The sequence below is a fragment of the Lagopus leucura genome, unplaced genomic scaffold, assembly GCF_019238085.1.
Source record: "Lagopus leucura isolate 7727_CA_CO unplaced genomic scaffold, USGS_WTPT01 Super-Scaffold_100002, whole genome shotgun sequence".
In the NCBI taxonomy this organism is placed as follows: domain Eukaryota; kingdom Metazoa; phylum Chordata; class Aves; order Galliformes; family Phasianidae; genus Lagopus; species Lagopus leucura.
In genome coordinates this window covers 40,244,263-40,262,707 of record NW_024962263.1, presented here as the reverse complement: position 1 = coordinate 40,262,707, position 18,445 = coordinate 40,244,263, and the positions used below count along the sequence as shown (strand labels likewise).

General features: G+C 42.6%; 2 protein-coding genes across 8 annotated transcripts in view; both read right to left on the bottom strand.

The window, feature by feature from the left end:
• MPPE1 (metallophosphoesterase 1) overlaps positions 1–18,412 on the bottom strand; it is a 28,080-nt gene extending 9,668 nt beyond the window's left edge. For 3 of the 4 annotated variants that reach the window (XM_042868756.1, XM_042868759.1, XM_042868758.1), the window contains exons 1-2: positions 18,330–18,412; positions 1–383 (exon numbers count right to left, since the gene is read on the bottom strand). In XM_042868756.1, the coding sequence (XP_042724690.1) occupies positions 1–275 (275 nt within the window). In that variant the 5' untranslated portion in view covers positions 276–383; positions 18,330–18,412. Of the gene's footprint in view, positions 384–2,068; positions 2,203–18,329 lie in introns of those variants that run through there. The other variant, XM_042868757.1, reaches the window with a different exon arrangement.
• LOC122178553 lies at positions 3,775–11,671 on the bottom strand. 4 transcript variants are annotated; one of them, XM_042868762.1, is made up of 7 exons: positions 11,605–11,671; positions 11,192–11,331; positions 10,522–10,602; positions 8,058–8,148; positions 6,943–7,129; positions 6,061–6,158; positions 3,825–4,331 (listed from the first exon to the last, which is right to left on the bottom strand). In XM_042868762.1, exons 1-7 carry the CDS (start codon positions 11,635–11,637, stop codon positions 4,119–4,121), a joined length of 843 nt encoding a protein of 280 aa, XP_042724696.1. In that variant the 5' UTR covers positions 11,638–11,671; the 3' UTR covers positions 3,825–4,118. The 4 variants fall into 4 exon arrangements, with proteins under 4 accessions (XP_042724698.1, XP_042724696.1, XP_042724697.1 ...); XM_042868763.1 differs by having other exon boundaries at positions 3,825–4,039; XM_042868764.1 differs by lacking the exon at positions 6,061–6,158 and having other exon boundaries at positions 3,775–3,917.
• Positions 18,413–18,445: the final 33 nt, after the last annotated feature.

The window sequence follows — 18,445 nt, the reverse complement described above, 5'->3', positions numbered from 1 at the left end:
CTTCGTAGTTTATCCAGCCAATGTCCTTTGATTTCACCAAGCAGGTGAGTATCAGCTAAAAACATGGCCTTCAGGACTGAAGTTGAGGTCTCTTCATTACCTGTGTGAGCCCCACCTTTCACATCCGGCCATCGACATTGAAAAATTACCACGTAATAAATGAAAAATTCACAAAATACCAGCACAGAGCTGACAAAGCACACGAGTTTCAGCAGGAAATAGATCCTCTTCTTCAAAGGACAGCTCTTCACACTGGTCAAGCTGGGACTCGGCATTGCAGTATCAGCACAGGAGTCTTTCCCAGTGGCTAAGTTCTACTCTCTGAGGTGAGGACAGTAGGGTTTGGTCAGAGGGCCAAGAGGCTTCATATCAGCATAAAATCCCTGCGGAGAAAATAGAAAATAAAGTACTCAAAATCCCTCTGAAAAGGTGCTGTGGAAGGCCAACAGGGCTCATTTCTCATTTGTGTGAAATCCTTGGGATAGTAAGTATAAATATACATACACACAATCATACAATTGTTTAGGATAGAAAACACCAGCAAAATTCAAGTCCAACCATCAGCCAACACATACACATGGACAAAAACAATTTACTATCCCCAAACAAGTGAAATGTGGGAAAATGAGCCTAAGTTAGTGAACACATTGTGTTTCCTAACTTCTTCCACCCTGGATAGCTTGTAACTCAAACAAGGAATTCACTCCCTTTAAAACTGTGATTTTATTTTACACCTTTTGAAGGCTCATCCAAATGACCACTTTCACTCCCATAATCCACAACTGTAACAGGACTCAAGGATCATTTCACTTACTTACAGGCATTTAAGAGAAACTCAGTGCTTCTGGCTTAAGGAGGAAACACACACACTTTCATAGTTCTACTTCTCAAGTCTACAGAAATCTCTCACATGTGTCAATATGTACCAGAAAAGAGCATCACAAGAGAGAGGGCAGCGAGAGCAGCCCTACCAAGGGCAATCAGCCAGGGCCCAACACAACTTCCCAGGTCTTCAGTCTGCATCAGACAGACCACTTTGTAAAAGCCAACAACCAACAGAGTAGCAGGGACTCCAGGTAGCTATCAAGGTGCTACTCACACCCTCAACAACAAACTTGTACAGAAACCCACAGAAAATCTTGTCGTATTCCCCTATTCCACTTATTACAACAGCAAAATTGCACCCTAGTGGTAAGATGGATGGGACTTTGAGCAACCTGGTACATGGGAGGTGTCCCTGCCTACAGCAGGGGTTTGGAACTAGGTGATCTTAAAGGTGATCTAATTTATAACGGTATATAATCCAGTTCTATCTAAATTTAATTCTATGTGACAAAGCTACTGGCCAGACATCTCAGTTCCACAAAACAGAGGAGCCACAAATAAAGGCTGGTTAACTTAATACAAATCTTGTCTGCATTTCAACTAGCAACGCAAAAATCAGTGAGATCTTGTTTGTGCATCTCACAGCAAGGCAGGGTTACAGCAAAAATGTCCATCCAACATACACAGCAACAAGCACACAAGTAGGTAAACTCACCCTGCACAAACTGTACCTACCCTGTAACTTGGAAAGTAGTCTGTAGTAGTCCTAAGCAGTCTCCACTCCCAAGAAAAACAGTACCGAATTGAACAGAAAATGCTAGCAAGCTTATACACTTGCATTAGGCATGGAAAAAATAAGATAAAAATGAAAAATCACACGACTCTCCTTATCCACAGCCCACACAAAGCTTAGCACTAATATAACCTGTCACTTCGCTACCGATACCAACGTGTTCTCTAGTAGATTTTTGTTATGCCATTTTTCACACATCCAAGCTCTTCAGAAGCTGCCCACATACCAGTTCCCAGTGTGTGCACACTCACTCTCCTGCCTTCCTGCTGCTGGCTGTTAGCGTTCTGGGAGCCGTTTACTGGGTGGGGAAGATGCCCAAAGGTCTCCCATCTGCATCCTACACTTCCAGTGAAAGATCAGAAGAGAAACCAAAATATGTGAGACAGAACCAGCTGAAAAACAGCTCCTGCAACAGAACACCCATCTGCATTGCCCGTGTCGCTCTCCTACCTCCCCTGCAGCCTGCAAGCCGACAGCTGCTCACATCCCGCCTGCGCCGTGTGCTCACAGCCACGCATCTCTGCACACCAAATGGCAGCGCGTGCACCAGTTGTCCCAGCCTCACATACGGGCACCGACAAGCAGAGGCCACACGGAAGAAAGCTGTTCTCTCTGTCACACGTGACGGAAGGGCCAAAAATAGCGCTGTGGGACCACAGATGCACTGCAAGATGGAGCTGTGGTGCAACACGGCGCTGTGCAGCGCTGCTGCTCCTCCTTCTCACAAGGCTGGTCGTTTAGGTTGGACCAAAACACACGCTGTCACCAGGGCTCACAGAGCTGTGCCAGCAGAAGAGACTGAGCGATTTCTCACTTTTGCTTCTCTAAATAGATGGAAATAATGGCAGCGGCCAATGCAAGAATGATTTTTAAAGTTTCCTGAGGTCATCACGAAGGTGAGATCAAGATTTTTCAGCTGGTTATCCAGCTTTTATTTACAAGCGAGGTAAGGATGAAGCAAGATACAATGCTGCGCAGACAGACCAGGAAGCAAGGAACTCAGAGCTTTATCCTGTCTCTAACTTAGTGAGCACGTAACCCTAAATACCTCATGTTCTTTTAAGCCAAATTATTAATTTACGCTATCAAACTATCACAGTGTGATAGTCTCTGTGTTGTTATTACACTGAAGAAGCTGCATGAGGGTATAAATAAGCATAGTATTTCTATCCTCATGATAAACTCCAATTTTCACTCACTTTTTCCATTGTATGTCACAAAGTTACAGCATTCAACCTTCAGAGAATATAACTCAAGGTCTATATGTGCTTCAAAGCATAACAGTTACAAACAAGTTCAGGTTCCAACGTCCAAGTTTTCCCTCTTGAAATGCACAACTGAGTTCTCTCTTTGCATTCCAAGCTTTTTCTCAGCCTCTCTCTCCAAAGCAACGCGACGCTTCTACCTTGTGTGCTCTGACTCTCAGCACTCAATCCCTATCAGTGCTTCAGATACTGGAGTAGTAGCAATACTCACTCTGCAATCAAATAAGAGCTTCTGATGAGTTAAATATGTATAATCATAGAATGGCCTGGGCTGAAAAGGACCTCAAAGATCATCTAGTTTCACAGAATCACAGAATTGTAGGGGTTGGAAGGGACCTCTAGAGATCATCGAGACCAACCCCCCTGCCAAAGCAGGTTGCTTACCTCCTGCAAAGCAGGTTTCAACCCTTCTGCTGTGGGCAGGGTCGCCAACCACTAGACCAGGCTGCCCAGAAATGTAAATACACATATAGAGTCAATCAGTAGAATGCCAGTCTTTACATGTCTTTTATATACATACAAGGTCTTTTGTTGGTTGTTTTTTTTTTTATATGTATGTTTTATTTACAGGAAATGCCATATTGGGAAATTCTTCAAACTGAAACACAAAGATTTGATTTTCCCACAAACACCCACAACCACGGCTGCAATTGGTGCATTTTATGAGTGTGAAAGAGAGCTCTGAGAACTCAGCTGAAGTTATGCAGACCACAGTTTATTTAAAAACCAGACGTACATAATCAAATGCATAAAATACAAAAACACTTCAGAACAGCTTCCTACACTGAGCTGATATTACTGATTTCCTAACAGTATCAGAATGTGGCACTACATTTCAAATTTGTAGTATAAAAAAAAAAAAAAAAAAAATGTAGAAAACCTACTTGCCATTGGATTATCAGCAGTTACAAATGTGCTGTAAAAGGAAGTCCAAAGATTACACTTATTTGTTTCAAGCACTTCTCATACTGATTATTCAGTTTCACAGATTCCTGCACAGCGCGCTTTAGATCTTCTATCTCTTGGAAAAACTCCTAGAAAAACCCAAAAATAATCACCTCAGTTTCTTTGAAGATATTCTCCATAACAGCTGGTCAGGGTTTCTCTTGTTCCCACGTTCAGACACTTTCTGTTTTAATTAGGATAGGGCCAAGTTCTGCAAACACAGCACACATCCACTATAGTCATGTGAAATAGTTTAAAAGCTTTGCCCTGAGAGGGAACGCAAGCACAATTTAAGTTACTTCAGAGCCTGAAATAGAGACTGATAATGGGAAAGATACAAGAGACACGAATAGAAGGAAGAAAAAAAAAGTTGGCTTGTCAGAAAGATAGGAAATGGCAATCCAAAATTGACAAGGAAATAATGTCACTGTCACAGACTCTCCCGTGCAAAAATACAGCAACACAGGAACAGAACATGGAAACAATCCAAGTTCAAAGGATATCTGAAATAAAAATACAGAGAAGAGTGAAAAAGAAAGGTTTCCATGAGATCTGAAACAGTCAGCCAGCAGTAGAAAGCATGCCACTGACTTGGAAGAAACTAAAGGAGTAAGACTATAAAAAGGGGAAAATAGGCAAGAAGAGATGTAAGGAGAGCCAACTATCAATACTAATGTTAGCATTTGAACAAGACAATAACGAAGAGTTTAAAGTGGAAAACAGATTCAACATTTAGAGATGGAAGGATATACATTTCTTCAAACCGTGAACTTTGTTATAAATTGCTAGGGTCAGTTTAGAACCTTCAGTACAGCTACATCATGTTAATGAATGGCTGTTTCAGATCTATTATTGACGACTGCACTAGGAGTGGACAGATCTATGATGCACTAAGATAGATCACTAAATGGATAACATCATCCAACAGATTCAGCTTGATCAGACAAAAGCAATTTGCAAGAAAGCTGGGAATGAAGAAGAGCAGTATGTGAGGCTGCAAAAAACACAGAAACAGCTCAGTAAGCAAGCCATAAGAACTAGTCCTGGTGAACAGCAGCCCATAGGATTCACTTCCTCACAGCAGTCCTTTTGTTATTACAGTACATAACTTAACAAGTACTTCTATCTGTACTTAACTAGATCAGTTCAGCTTCATAAAAATAAACTTCAGCTATTACAATACTAATAGCTTACAGCTAAGATGAAACTATTTCTTGTTCAACTTCTACAGCTCAGGTCTATTGAGCAGTTCAGACGCTCTGTAAGCAAAGTCAAAAAGTGTTGGAAAACCTAAGGACTGTAAACAGAATATAAGCAATCAAAACTTCATTTCACCAAATCTGTAAAGTCCTACCTATCAAAGTAACACTGTTATCTACTTACATTTGACATCTTCTTCTGCTTCTTGACTTTTTTTTTTTTTAAAAAAAAAAAAAAAGGAATAGCTACATACATCCTAAGTAAGCACAGTGACTTAAAACTACCAAAAAAATGGGTCCATAAGTTCAGAGCAGCATTTTCTTCTTCTGAAAGATCAAACTTTCAGTTATGAGCTGTCCCTGACTTCCAAGCAAGGGGAATCTAGAACTTATCCAGGCTCAATGCTCTACTCATTTCACATCTAATGAATTAGCACCAGGTTTTACCGCTACCTCTGTAAGAAAAGTGAACAAATATTATTTGTTTTTAGAAAAATTAAAGCATGTCTTATGCTGAAAATAAAATCTTAGACCAGTAATATTAAACTGAATCCTCTACAGCTAAGTAGGGTCTCTCCACCTTCCCATATCAATCCAAGAATTATCAACCTTTCACTCTTCCTCCTTTGATAACTGCAGAGACAACCTGCCACAAGCCCTTCATGACCCTCCAAAGGTCACAGTTCTGCCACAGACACAGTTTCAGTTACCAGCACTTGTAATTTTTACCTTGTAACAACAGAAGACAAAGAATCACACTTGGAGGAAATTAAACTGTTGAGCCATTAAAAAAAAGCATCTACAAGAAAATCCACAATTTTAAAGTAAAAAGAAAAAAAAAAATCATAATTATTCTTCTTGGTCAGCCAAGCAGTATTGCAGGATATGAGTATTTCAAGGAGTCATTCATTTCTTTTTCAGAATGGCATACACTGGTTTTTTTAATGTATTTTGCTTGCTAAAAGCCAAGATAGAAAAGTTTATTTTTCCAAAATAACCTGCTCTTATAAGAACAGGTCCTATAAGAAATTACCTTGTCTAATCCAGCTAATTCCTTCCTTAGTGCTCTCCTTTCCTCAGACAACTTTTCATTTTCTTTCTTCAGCTTTTTAATCTCCTTTAGCAACAGCTCTATATTCAAATAACAAAATACAGACTTCAGCCATCACAGTCAGCCTCCCCCTCACATGAATCACACCGCAGCTAAAGAGCTGCCTGCATTTTTGGTGTTAGAAAATTATGCTTCAGCTTTTCCAAGTTATCTTTTTCTTACAGTGACTTATTCTCAAGAATTAGCCCAGTTCACCCCCAGCTGCTAGAAAAGGCATCAGAATCTGCAAATTGGGCATTTTTGAGCCGATTCCTAGAACGTGGGGATTTTTCTTTTCAAAAGAAGTTGCAAAACAGCTGCATCACAGCTTGATTACCATTTTCTGACTTCAGAAAGGGTCACATCAGCAGCTGTTGATCACTTCCTGAAAAATTATACATACATGACCTCTTCAACTTTTTTTTTTTTTTAATAATGCTTTGAAGAGGAACAGAATTGTACCTCATAGCTTTAGATTCATGAGGAAGACGTGCACAAACCAACACTGAATGGATTTATTGCATGTGTTATGGCTAAAAACAGTTTCTCTTGTGAATTGCTGTCTAAAAGCCAAAGGATGTAGCTACTAAGTTTTGTACAAATGAAGTTTACTGGAATAAATAATGAATACTAGTGAATGCACCACACATTCATGCCCCGGATTATAGTGCAGAATTGGATTGACAGATACAATATTAAAATGGCAGCATTTTAGATGCTGCAGTGTAAGAAATAACTGGAGAGTGCCTACAGATCAGAAACTAAACTCATCCCCTCTGGTGATCATAGTAAAAGGAGCATCATCGAAATGAACTATACCATTACCTATGTATTTACTGCAGCACGACTCCTCCTTTTTAGATGTGTCTCTGTGAGACACTATTTCTCCCCCTAGGGTTCGACTTCTTTTCCCAGAAACAGCGTGAGTTTTCCACAAAACCTTATTACGTTCCAATTGCTCAATCCTTTGCTTCTGCTCTTGAAGACTGTGCTCTAGCTCACAAATTTTCATCTGTCAAGAGACCAAAATTTATTTTAAAATGCATAGCAGAAACATAGTTCAACTGAGTATGAATGGAAATGTATCCTGAATGCAAACCTAGAGCCTTCAATCTCTCAATTAAAGGTACGTTCATCTAGAAGTGTCTGAAAGGAGAGGAAAAATGCAGCAACTGAAGATCTGCACACCTCAGAAATGTTTTTAAGAAATATGTAACTGAGCACACAGCCAACAAAGCAAAACTGTTCATGCACAAAGATGCACAAAGATACCAAACCTTTCCCCACAATACACTCATGGCAGCAGTTCCCAGCTTTTACGAAAGGCAGACATAATCCAGTCATAACAAACATTCAAAATGCAAAGGAAGCACACGTTCACAAACTCCTGGGTAAAAATTCATTATACTGGCCAGCCACAATGCTACTAAACGGCTGAAGAGGCAAAACCCACTTGAAGCAGCTTCTTGGGCCACTCCTGACCACACAACCAAACCTTTGCTTCAGTTAATGCTATTCTCATGTACAGCAAGCCAGAAGATCTTGCTGTCTGAAAAATACTCGCTCTTTTTGGTTAGGTTGCTGCTGGGCTCCTGAAATAAATCGGCTCACAACACATACAGAAAAATATCACAGCAGAGAGGAAAGAGGGAAGAATGCATACATAGTTGGTGGGAGAGGCAGATAGATGAGAAAAGAAACAAGCAACAAAAGAGGAGAACAAGTTACAGACATACCAGGGACATGGTTCACCTCCAAAGTGAACACAGACTACTTCCCATTATCCCAATGGCATGGGAAACGGAAGAAACAATGAGTACAAAAAAAAAAAAAAAAAAAAACTTTGCAAAACCCATGCTGCAAACCTAAGAATGATTTTTCAGTCTACCAAAGAGCTTATGTTTGGCTATTTGATACCATCTCCTACAAGTTCTACTTACAGTGAGGTTTCTAATTGTTTCACTTTGTTCCCGGTTTGTTTTCATTTCCTTAACGTAACATTTCTGTAGATTACTATACAGCTGTAGTAGTCTAAAACAGAAGAAATGTATAAATTGCAATAAAATACGAACGCCAACAAAACAAGCTTTATCATAAAGGTATCATACATGTCCCAAATGAATCCTTTGGGTAGTAGTTTTACTGTAGACTTGTAATGGAAATATTAAGATTGTTACAAATGAAGTTTGATCAGCAACACAGAAAGCACTGCAGAAATTGCAAAGTGAGAGATAAAAGAACTGTCTGCATCAATGCAAAGAACCACTATCACACAGGCCAAGGACTCAGTGCTTCTCACCAGCCCAGATGGCCACACTCAGTACAAACAACCTGCTGAGGGAAAGACCCAGAACAGGAGGGCGGCAGCAAGTTTGCAATATATCACATCTGTCATTTGTTACCCTGTCTCAGTTTCACCCAGGACGGAATTGTTTTCTTCAGAATGTCTGGTATGATGCTATGTTTTAATTCTAGGAGAAAAAAATGCCGATAACACACTGATGTTTACAGTTGCTGCCAATTAGTGTTGTACAGAGCCAAGGCCTTTGGCAACAAAGGGCCCAAGGAGCTGGGAAGGAACAGAATTAGGACAGCTGACTTAAACTGGCCAAAGGGATATTCCATGCCATATGACATGAAGTGGAATGAGTTATGAAGTGGCTGGGTGCTCTTTTGGCTCTCTTCCACTGCCAGGGGGCTAGCTGAGCATTGGTCAGGGAGGTGGTGAGCAATCGCTTGTGCATCTTGTTATATACATTACACACTGTTATATACATTTACACACACACACACACACACAGTCATAACTATTTTCCTTTATCTTATCTATCTTAGTAAATAGTTTTTATCTCAACTCACAAGTCCTGCGTTTTTTTGTTTGGTTGGTTTTTTTTGTTTTGTTTTTTTTTTCCTCTCTGCTCCCTGATTCTCTCCCCTGTCCCACTGGGAAAGAGAGGGAACAAGTGAACAATTGTGTGGTGCTGAGCCACCTGTTGGCTTAAATCAAAAATAGCATAATAGGAATAACAATGAGACAACTACTAAAGGATATGAAGGAGTTTGGCTTTTGACACCCATCAAGAACCCAAGAGACACAATGAGAACTCGAAATGCAGCATCCCCACCTCTCCATGTTGCTCCCAAGCAATCCTGGCCACACCACTTAAACACACCTCACTGCTTGTAAGTATGACTGAGTGAAATCTATGGCACAATGAGTGCAAGTGAGCAAAAACCTATCTAAAATCCATGTTAAATTAACAGATTTGAACAGTTAACATTACATTTCTCTTTGATATTGCCTTGCATCAAGATCTGCTGCACTAATTTCCCATGGTATTCCATAGCATTCAGTGTACAAATACCAGATTAACGAAACAACTGATGAATATCAACAGATGTTTTTCCCTATTTTATTAAGAATTAGGATAAGAGCAGACATTCATACTATGTTATGACAGCAACACAAACAGGATGAGTGATACTAGCACAGTAAAGCTCTGTAAATAACAAACAAACTGATGATACAAGTGAAGTTAGTTGCAGATGCACAACCTAACACAATACATGGCCAGCATTTGTCTCTAAGAATAATTCAAGTATCTTCAACCAAAATCACACAGTCCAAGCCCAGAGCTAGACACCCAGCCACCCTACATAGTTGACAAGAGTCTGGTATGCTGTAAGGTAATTATATTAAAGACAATTAAAAAAAAAAAAAAAAATACAGGCCACCTAAACACTAGAAACAGTGCGTGTGAATCCCCAGCAGCAGGGCTGCTACTATCTACATAAGATGCACAGACCAGAATCTATTCCTGTAAATGGACAAAAGCTTTTGAAAGAATGGAGCAGCCTACTTCAAAACCAAGTTAGATTGGGCTTGACCAACATTTTATATAACAATGCCTAATTGCTGAAATTTTTCACTATGCATTTTCTTAAAACGCAATTCTACCTTTTGCATCCAAAAAAAAAAACAAAAAAAAAAAAAGCAGTTACAAAAATTCATTTTTAACATTAACTGGCAAACTCCAGTTAATAGCGGCTCACTTCTCAAGTCAATTAAGATTGGAATATAGAACCACTCATCATGTGACTCATACTGAGAAAACTATTAGCCTATACGTTTTATATACATAAAAAAATGAGCCATTTACAATTTCCTCTTAAAAAAGGAAATTGTATAATTGTAGGTTATTAAAAATCTATCAAAGAAGTCACTTGTGCAGTGTACGTGTGTATAAATAAAACATGCACATATGCATGACTGAGTGTTTTAATTTGATTTTTCTCAATGAAAGATTTGTCATGGAAACATTTGACTCAACCACGCAGAATACATTCTACTGTAGAGAGAAGCATATGTTTAATTTGCTGAAGAATCAGTTTCCAAGAACTCACCTGGCACTTTCACCCTCTAGATTAAGATTCTTGCTGTATCCACCCTTACGCCATACGTGTGTGTCTGTTTGAATCTGAATGCTTCACCAAAAGAAACACAACAGCTTAATAATGTTAGATTTTACAATTTTAATTGGCTCATACAAAACAACAGAAAAATAAAAGTTTAAACTCCTTTTCAGTTTGAATTTACAATGGAAGTTTTCAGGCAGGATCATGAAAACACCAAACTTGAAAATTGTGCAAAAATGTTTAAGTAAATGCTGGCAGGACGCTTCTTGAAGCATTACAACTACAGTTTCTCAGGTCCTCAGGGAGGTGGTGAGCAATCGCTTGTGCATTTTTTAAATGATGCAACTGAAGTCTCTCACCTCTGTCTGGAGGCAAAACCCTCTTGAGCTCTTATGGTTTGGCACAGCTGGCACAGGGCTGTTACCCAGTGATATCAGAAGTGTTTACTTTGGTATAACAGTGACAACTTCATCCAAATCACCCCAGCCATTCTTTATCTGTCCCCAGCATCCTCCCATCCCCACCATAGGAAGGATAGATAAGACTCGGTGTGCCTGGGGGATAACGATGGACAAGTCCTGAAATGCTACTCTCCTTCAGACACACACACACACACACACACAGAAAAAGAGAGATCAGTTTGACAATGAATTCTTACTCCCTGCTGGTGACATGACCACGTGCTAACTGCCGCTGCCGCCCTTCTCCCTGAATCTGAGCCAAGTCCTCTTCCAGCTCCTTATTCTTTGTTTGTAGCTTTTTCATCTTCCTGAGTAATTGCTCATTTTCGGCACCGAGCTGAAAGGCGAAAGAACCAAAAAGGAGGGACGGCGCTACACTTTCAGATAACGTATTAACGGATAGGATGACGTTTCAGGCTATAATTCCCTCCTGCAGGTTTTGCCGCGTCCATCGTGAACCCCTCGCGGGCACAGCCACGCCAATCACCTCACCCACCGCCCGAACGCAACAGCGGCGGCCAGGCGCACAGGCTATGGATTCCAACCGACGCTATCACCTCACGCTCGGTCAGCGCAAGGCCTCGAAGCGAAGAGCCCGGGCCCGACTCACTTGCAAGCAGCGGTGCACGGAGGGCAGCGCCATGGCGGCCCCGGGGCTGAGCCCAGCCCGCTGCCGGCCGCCCCCGCTCTACACACGCTGGGCGCAGGCGCGACGGCTCCCGCCCCGCCGCCGAGGAAGCCCGCCCTTGCCGAAGCAGCTCCCTGCAGGGGGCGCACAGGAAAGAGCCCAGCTGGGTTTGAGATGTCTCCGGAGAAGGAGACTCCACAGCCTTTCTGGGCAGCCTGTTCTCAGCGCTCTGTCACCCTCACTGCAAAGTTCTTCCCTGGGAACCTCCTGTGTTGCAGTTGCTGCTAGTCATCGAAGAGTCCACTCCCACTGACTTAATTCCCATACTCTAGATATTTTAACAGTGATGAGATTCCTCCTCAGCCTTCTCTTCTCCAGGCTGAGCACCCCAGGTCCCTAAGTGGGCCCTCCTACAGGAGATGCTCCAGGCCTCCACCATCTTTGTCACCACCCACTGGACTCCTTCCAGGAGATCCCTGTCCTTTTTCAACCAGGGAGCCCAGAATTGGACACAGGGCTCCAGATGTGTCCTAACCAGGCCAGAGCAGAGGAGGATCTCTTCCCTCAACCTGCTGGCCAGGCTCTTGTTAATGCACCCCAGGATCCCCATGGCCTTGACCACAAGGGCACACTGCTGGCTCATGGCCAACCTGCTGCCCACCAGGACCCCCAGTTCCTTTTCCACTGAGCTCCTCTTTGTAGAGAGGCATTCAACAGCTCTCATCCCCTCCACTGCCCTGGATCAGCCCATCCCTGGCTTGGCCAACTCCTCACACTTAGCCTTGGGGTCAGACACAAAGTAAAAGCCATGGCACACGAGATCCACACACAAGCTACAAGGCAGGGAGCAATCCCCAGAATGCATGGGATGGAATGGTGTACTCATTCTCAGTGTGAGGATTTCTTCACAGGTTCCACAACTCCAGGAGCAGCTGAACTACTCCACTAATTCTTCAGGCCCTTGGCAAATCATCTTTTCCCCAAGGCGTACAGCAACAAAACCAATACTCTAATCAGCACTGAGATTTAGAACTATGTAAACTATAAAGTAAGTGGCTACAATAGCTGCTGGCAAAAAGAGAAAGTGTATAATAGATCACAAGCTGGAAAGACAACAGTGATATATTCAGATGGAATAGTAACACAGTTACAATAACACATAATGTTACAATAGTAACATTGAATCAAACAACAAGAAAAAAATACTTGTATTTTCAAACTCTTGGAAAAGCCATTTGAAGGTTTTATCATGCACATGAAAATCATTTTCAAAAGTGGTACTTGATCTTGGGTGGCTCCACTTCAGAATAAGCATCCATGCTTCCAAATTAAGGATGTTCAATAAATTTGCTAAAATAACCCAAAGCTGTGTAGCACAAGACATCAGATATTGGAGCATCAAAAAAATCAAAATATGTAAGCATGCATGGATATACAAACAAGAAATACATTTTCTGTGCTTAATTAAGAAACACATTCATTTTCCAGAGAGATTAACAACATGATTTTTAACAAACTTGTCTGTGTCAGCAACAATATAAAGTGCCATTAAAAACACTTGCTTGTCACTGCAGGAGCATTTCCCTATGTAACTATTCAAGCAGTTTGTTGAACACTTTTTTTTTTTTTTTTCTTGCATTTTTGTTTCTAACAGCTTTGTATGCAGAGACACATTTCATGCTGGCACACACAAATGAAAATGTCATTGATTCCACTGGTGTTGAGCCTGCTACTTATTGCCAAGCAGCAGGAATGTGACCCATAGCACTTTTTTCAGCTACACGTGCACCAAAATCATTGATTGAATTTGTCAGAAAATCTCTGAGCGCGGGATTACTTGATGCAACCCCATAATAACTCCAGGCACAGCTTTTTTTTTCCAGACAGATTAGAGGGCAGCATATGTCATTCTGACTCTCAGCAAGACCTACTATCCTCAGGAGATTTTCCAGGAATTAAACTCTCCTGTGAAAATCTAGATGCCTTTGTGAAAGCGCATAAAAATTTCATCTGCCTCAAATGAATCCCTCTTTCATCTACCAGCTGTAACAAAGATGGCTCCTAAGTCCCTTTCCGTGTGGGAGACTGAAACATTCACACATTCTTTCTAGACATTACATTCTTTGGCACAACCAGCCCTGTCAATCTCACGGACAAATGCCTGCTGGAAAATCCTGGAACAATCTTGAACCAAACGGCCAACACAGGGGAGTTTCAGTTTGAGCTTCGATCCGAAAGCAGAAATCCAGTTTGCATTCAGGATCCTTCCTTTAAACAGGAAGCAACCTGGCTATGCTGAGCCCTAGCATAACTGTGGAAGACAGTTATAAACTATAAAGTTTAGAATTCAGATCCAAAGTCAAATCATACTATTTTCTGTATATCAAACACAAGGACCTGATTGGATTTGATTTGAATTGAAGCCAGTTTGAAAATTCTAGAGAACACTGAAGGACACCATTTTGCTATAATCTGTCAGATTTTGAAGCCAAAAATATTAAGTTTCACGTTATCAAACTCCCAGAACAGATCTGAAGGTCAAATTCTGCTTGAGACTAACTTCTTGATAATTTGTGGCAGGAAGGAGAATGTGGAGGGCACTCTGTGAGTAGCGACCTCGGGGCCTCCTAGACACAGAGGAGAAATGCGGTCAGGGTATGACTGAGCAACAGAAAGGAAACACAGGCAACAATTAACACACCACTGAGAGCAGCGCAGACCGGAGTCACTAATGAGCATTCTGTGAAATACTGCCATTGTTGGAAACTTCTTTTTGTTTCTGATGGAGCAGCAGAACAAGCACAAGCAGTGGTTTCTTCATGGGAATCCAGCAAGAAAGTCTTTTTACAATGTACCTTCTCTTCTTGAACACCGCAAAAAAAAAAAAAAAAAAAAAAAAGTTGGACCAAGCATCCTCTTTACCAGCCATAAACTCTACTCAGCAACATGACAAACTAAAACTACAGCCACACTGCAGTACTCCGAACAATAAAAAGTTTGCCATCAGGGTTACCTCTTACAGAGGACTGTCAGCCTCAAACTTCATTCTTGGTGGAGTACTGGGAAAAATTCCACAGAAAGGAGCTAGAAACAGTAAACATCAATTTTATGTGACTAATCCAATATAATCCTACGCTGTGTAAAAAGACCACCTGTATGGAATCATGATGAAGTGCAGCAAGCCACTGGCTGTCATGCCAAGGAAATGCTCTCTCACACCATCAGGCTAATAATTCCAACAGATTACTTTCTCACCCCTCTTCGTTTTTATTAAAGCTGTTAGTCACTTGCTCTCTCATTTAATTTCCTATTAAGAGATCATCCATCAAACCTGCGAAGTATCTGAAGACATGTGCAGCCTCCATGGTGCTGGCTGGCCAGCTGCAAGAGGTCACTCATTCTCTTTAAAAACTACAACAAATTGTATTGCATCAGTGCAGCATGCAATTACTGTCAAAGAAGAGAATGGTTGAGGAGTAAGTAAACCAATTTCTGTCGCAGCAGCTTCCCTTCTCAATGACCCTACTTTCAGTACTGCAGACAGAGCTGGCTGCAAACAGGATCTGGGAGGCACAGACAGCAGAGAAATGCTGCGCAACAGTTTAGAAAGGGAAATGAAGGAGGACATCACCTCCAGCTAGCTAACACTTAACTCACAAGGGCTTCACAGCTTGTGAGAAAAGGAAATCAAAGACTACATGCACTCCATGCTCTGTTTTGCAATGTATTTTCCCCTCCTCTGAACACTCTTGGTCTCAGGAAAGGAAGCCTGAACTGCGAAAGACCGAGGTCAGGCTCAGAAGAACTCAGACCCAAGAAACACCGGTATTTCAAGTTTACCTGGGATGAGTCTACTGCAAGTCAATGGGATGAAAAGCATGGCATGTGTGTAGATTACAAAATGAGTGTGCGAGGAACTGGCTAGCACTAAAGGTTATGAAAGATCAGAGCTTACGAAAGACCTTGGCAGCCATGAAAGGTGAGCCCAGAGCCTGAGCCAGCAGGCAGAGAACAACTGCAGCGTGCCCCAAACCACGCGGTTGTGTGAGAGCAACTGGCAGCTCACAGCAGCAAGCTCCTACTGCTTGCAGGCCTGGGCTAAGGGAAGCCTGAAAAAACTTCAGAACAGAAGTAATTAAACAGCCATCAGTGAATAGGAGCCTTCTTTACAGAGTTTACAGGCAACTGTAGTGTTTTGCAATGTATTTTGAAAGGTCTTAAAATACTAGCTCCAGTCAATGATTTCCTAAGTACTCTTCTTGGCTCTTCATTTCTGTTTTCCAATGTTTCACCACTATTGAGATGAATTTGCAAATTCTGAGGGTTCGTTCCGTTGTTATTTCAGCCTTCAGAACTCAGCCTTCTGTGATTCTTTTACTAATATCCTTCCACTAGTGGGAAAGGAAGTTGTGGAAATCCTACTGAGCTAGACGGAGTCACTCATTTTCCAAACACCACTCAAATCTCACTTAAGAGAGGACACACCAGCTTGTAAAATACTGGGGGGAGCACCTTCCCATTGTTGCAACAGCATTTCACTGCACCAGGGATTTCCTACCATCATCTCCAGTGAGGTTTTTTTCTGCATCCCACCTACTATACTATCACACTGCACTGTTTGTAAAATGCAAGCTCCAGAGATGCTCCAGACATGAGCCTAACCACAGCAAGCCTCTGAATGCTGTAGCAGCTCTGAGACATGAGGAGAAGCTACTAAAGTTCAGGCTGGTGTTATGACATCTCACTGGTATGTTCACTTACTGCCCCAGGACAGCTCTCCCAGCAAGGTCCTGACATTACCTCAAGCCATGCCAATTAAATTTTGCCTGGTCCTTACAAAATTGTCAATATTATATCAGGGATAGTAAGTTTTGTTGTTACATACTTCTCTTAATGCAAATACAGGTACCACTAAAGCATTTTTATTTTAGCCAGACTAATATAGATTCCAAAAGGTCACTGAAAATGAAACCTTCGATCACAGAGCAGCTGCTGAATGACAAAAACAAATTTCATACACTCAATGTATTTAATGCCTGTTTCAAAAAGTTAAAGGCGACAGTTCCTTTTCTGCTCCATCCCCAGGTCTCTTTTGTTCAATTCCACATTAAATGTGCATCACAATAAGTAACTTAGGACAGGTCACCCTACTGCATTAGGTACACATCCATCACAGGTCATCTTTCTCTATAAGGAAGATTTAGAATTGCTCAGCTGCCTGTACTGGCCCCCAACTCCTCTGGCTGACACACACTGTACGTTGGCCTACACTTCCTGCAGGAAGTTCTTCATTCTCCTTACCCTTGAGGAATCCAAACTGATGTGCAACACAGCTAACTGCAAAACCAGACAGCAATGTATTTGTTACCACACTTATTCTCAAATGCTAACAAAAAAAAAAACTGATGTTAAAAACCTGTTGCATTGTCTCCTTGTTCTTCCTGGTGCCATTTCATGCCATTTCTCTCACACATAGCTTAAGCATGACAGACAACACCATCGCATATGGCCCCAGTGTGAGCCTTCTTTTTTAACACATGCAGCTCTGCAGCCAGCCCCCCATTTTCCAGGACCTACCCTGTCTCTGCAAGTTTTATCATATACTCATAAAATCATAGAATTGTTAAGGTTGGAAAATACCTCTAAGATCATGTAGTTCAACTGTCAGCCTACCACTACCATGCCCACTAACCATGCCACGTCCACGTTTCTTGAACGCCTTCAGGGACAGTGACTCCAACATCTCCTTGGGCAGCCCATTTCAGTGCCACACCACTCTTATAAAGAGTAGAAATTTTTTCCTAATATGCACCCTGAACCTCCCTGGCACAACCTGAGGCCTTCCATAACCTCTTGCTCTCTTGCTAGCCTGGGAGAAGAGGCTGAAATCCACCTCACTACAGCCTCTTTTCAGGTTGTTTTAGAGGACAATAAGGTCTCCCCTGAGCCTCCTCTTCTCCAGACTGAACAATCCCAGCTCCCTCAGCCCCTCCTCATAAGACTTGTGCTCCAGACCCCTCACAGCTTCATTGCCCTTCTCTGGGCACGCTCCAGGGTCTCATTGTCTTTCTTGTAGCAAGGGATCCAAAACAGAGCACAGCACTCAAGAAGCTCACTGCTCAGTACAGAGGCATAATCACTTCCCTGCTCCTGCTGGCTGCACTATTTCTGATACAAGCCAGGATGCCATTGGCCTTCTTGGCCACCTGGCACACTGCTTGTGTTCAGCTGGCTGTCAACTATCACCCCGAGATCCTTTTCCTCTGTGCAGCATTCCATCCCCAGGCCTGTAGTGATACGCAGAGTTGCTGTGACCAAAGGGCAGGCCTGGCACTCTGCCTTGTTGCAGGCCATACCATTGGCCTCAGCCTATCGCTCAGCACGTTCAGATGTAGCTCCTCGCTAAGGCTTACACACTCCCACACAACAGCCAACCCATACAGGTGGGCCAGAGCGCCGCCCAGAGCAGCACAACGCCGTGCAGCAAACGCACACCCTCCCATTTGCCTGTGGCCGAGGAGCCGCCGGCAGCCCGCTAGGCGCTTTCCACACAGCACAGCAGCCCACGCCGAGCACTGCCAGCCCCGCGGCGGCCATGTCGGGTCGGGTCGGGTCGGGCCGGGCCAACGGCCTCCCCAAAGCCTTTCGCCCTTCTCGCCACTCCTCTCCGTGCCACCCCCGGCCCCCCTCCACCCCCCGGGGCTCACCTAAAATTAGCGCCCTGCCGCCGCAGCCCGCCCTTCCCATCGAGCGCGGCGCCCTCCGTCCCTCCGCCCAGTCCTCCCCGCGGGGCGGCGCCGGGGCTCCGACTGACAGCGGCAGC

What these genes read in the sequence shown, in the direction of transcription:
- LOC122178553 (XM_042868762.1), bottom strand. Translation starts at nt 11,637, where the DNA reads ATGGCGCTGCCCTCCGTGCACCGCTGCTTGCAA. An exon ending in GGTCATGTCACCAGCAGGGA is followed by an intron (nt 10,603 to 11,191) that starts GTAAGAATTCAT and finishes CTTTTGGTGAAG; the next exon opens with CATTCAGATTCAAACAGACA. An exon ending in AAACAATTAGAAACCTCACT is followed by an intron (nt 7,130 to 8,057) that starts GTAAGTAGAACT and finishes GTCTCTTGACAG; the next exon opens with ATGAAAATTTGTGAGCTAGA.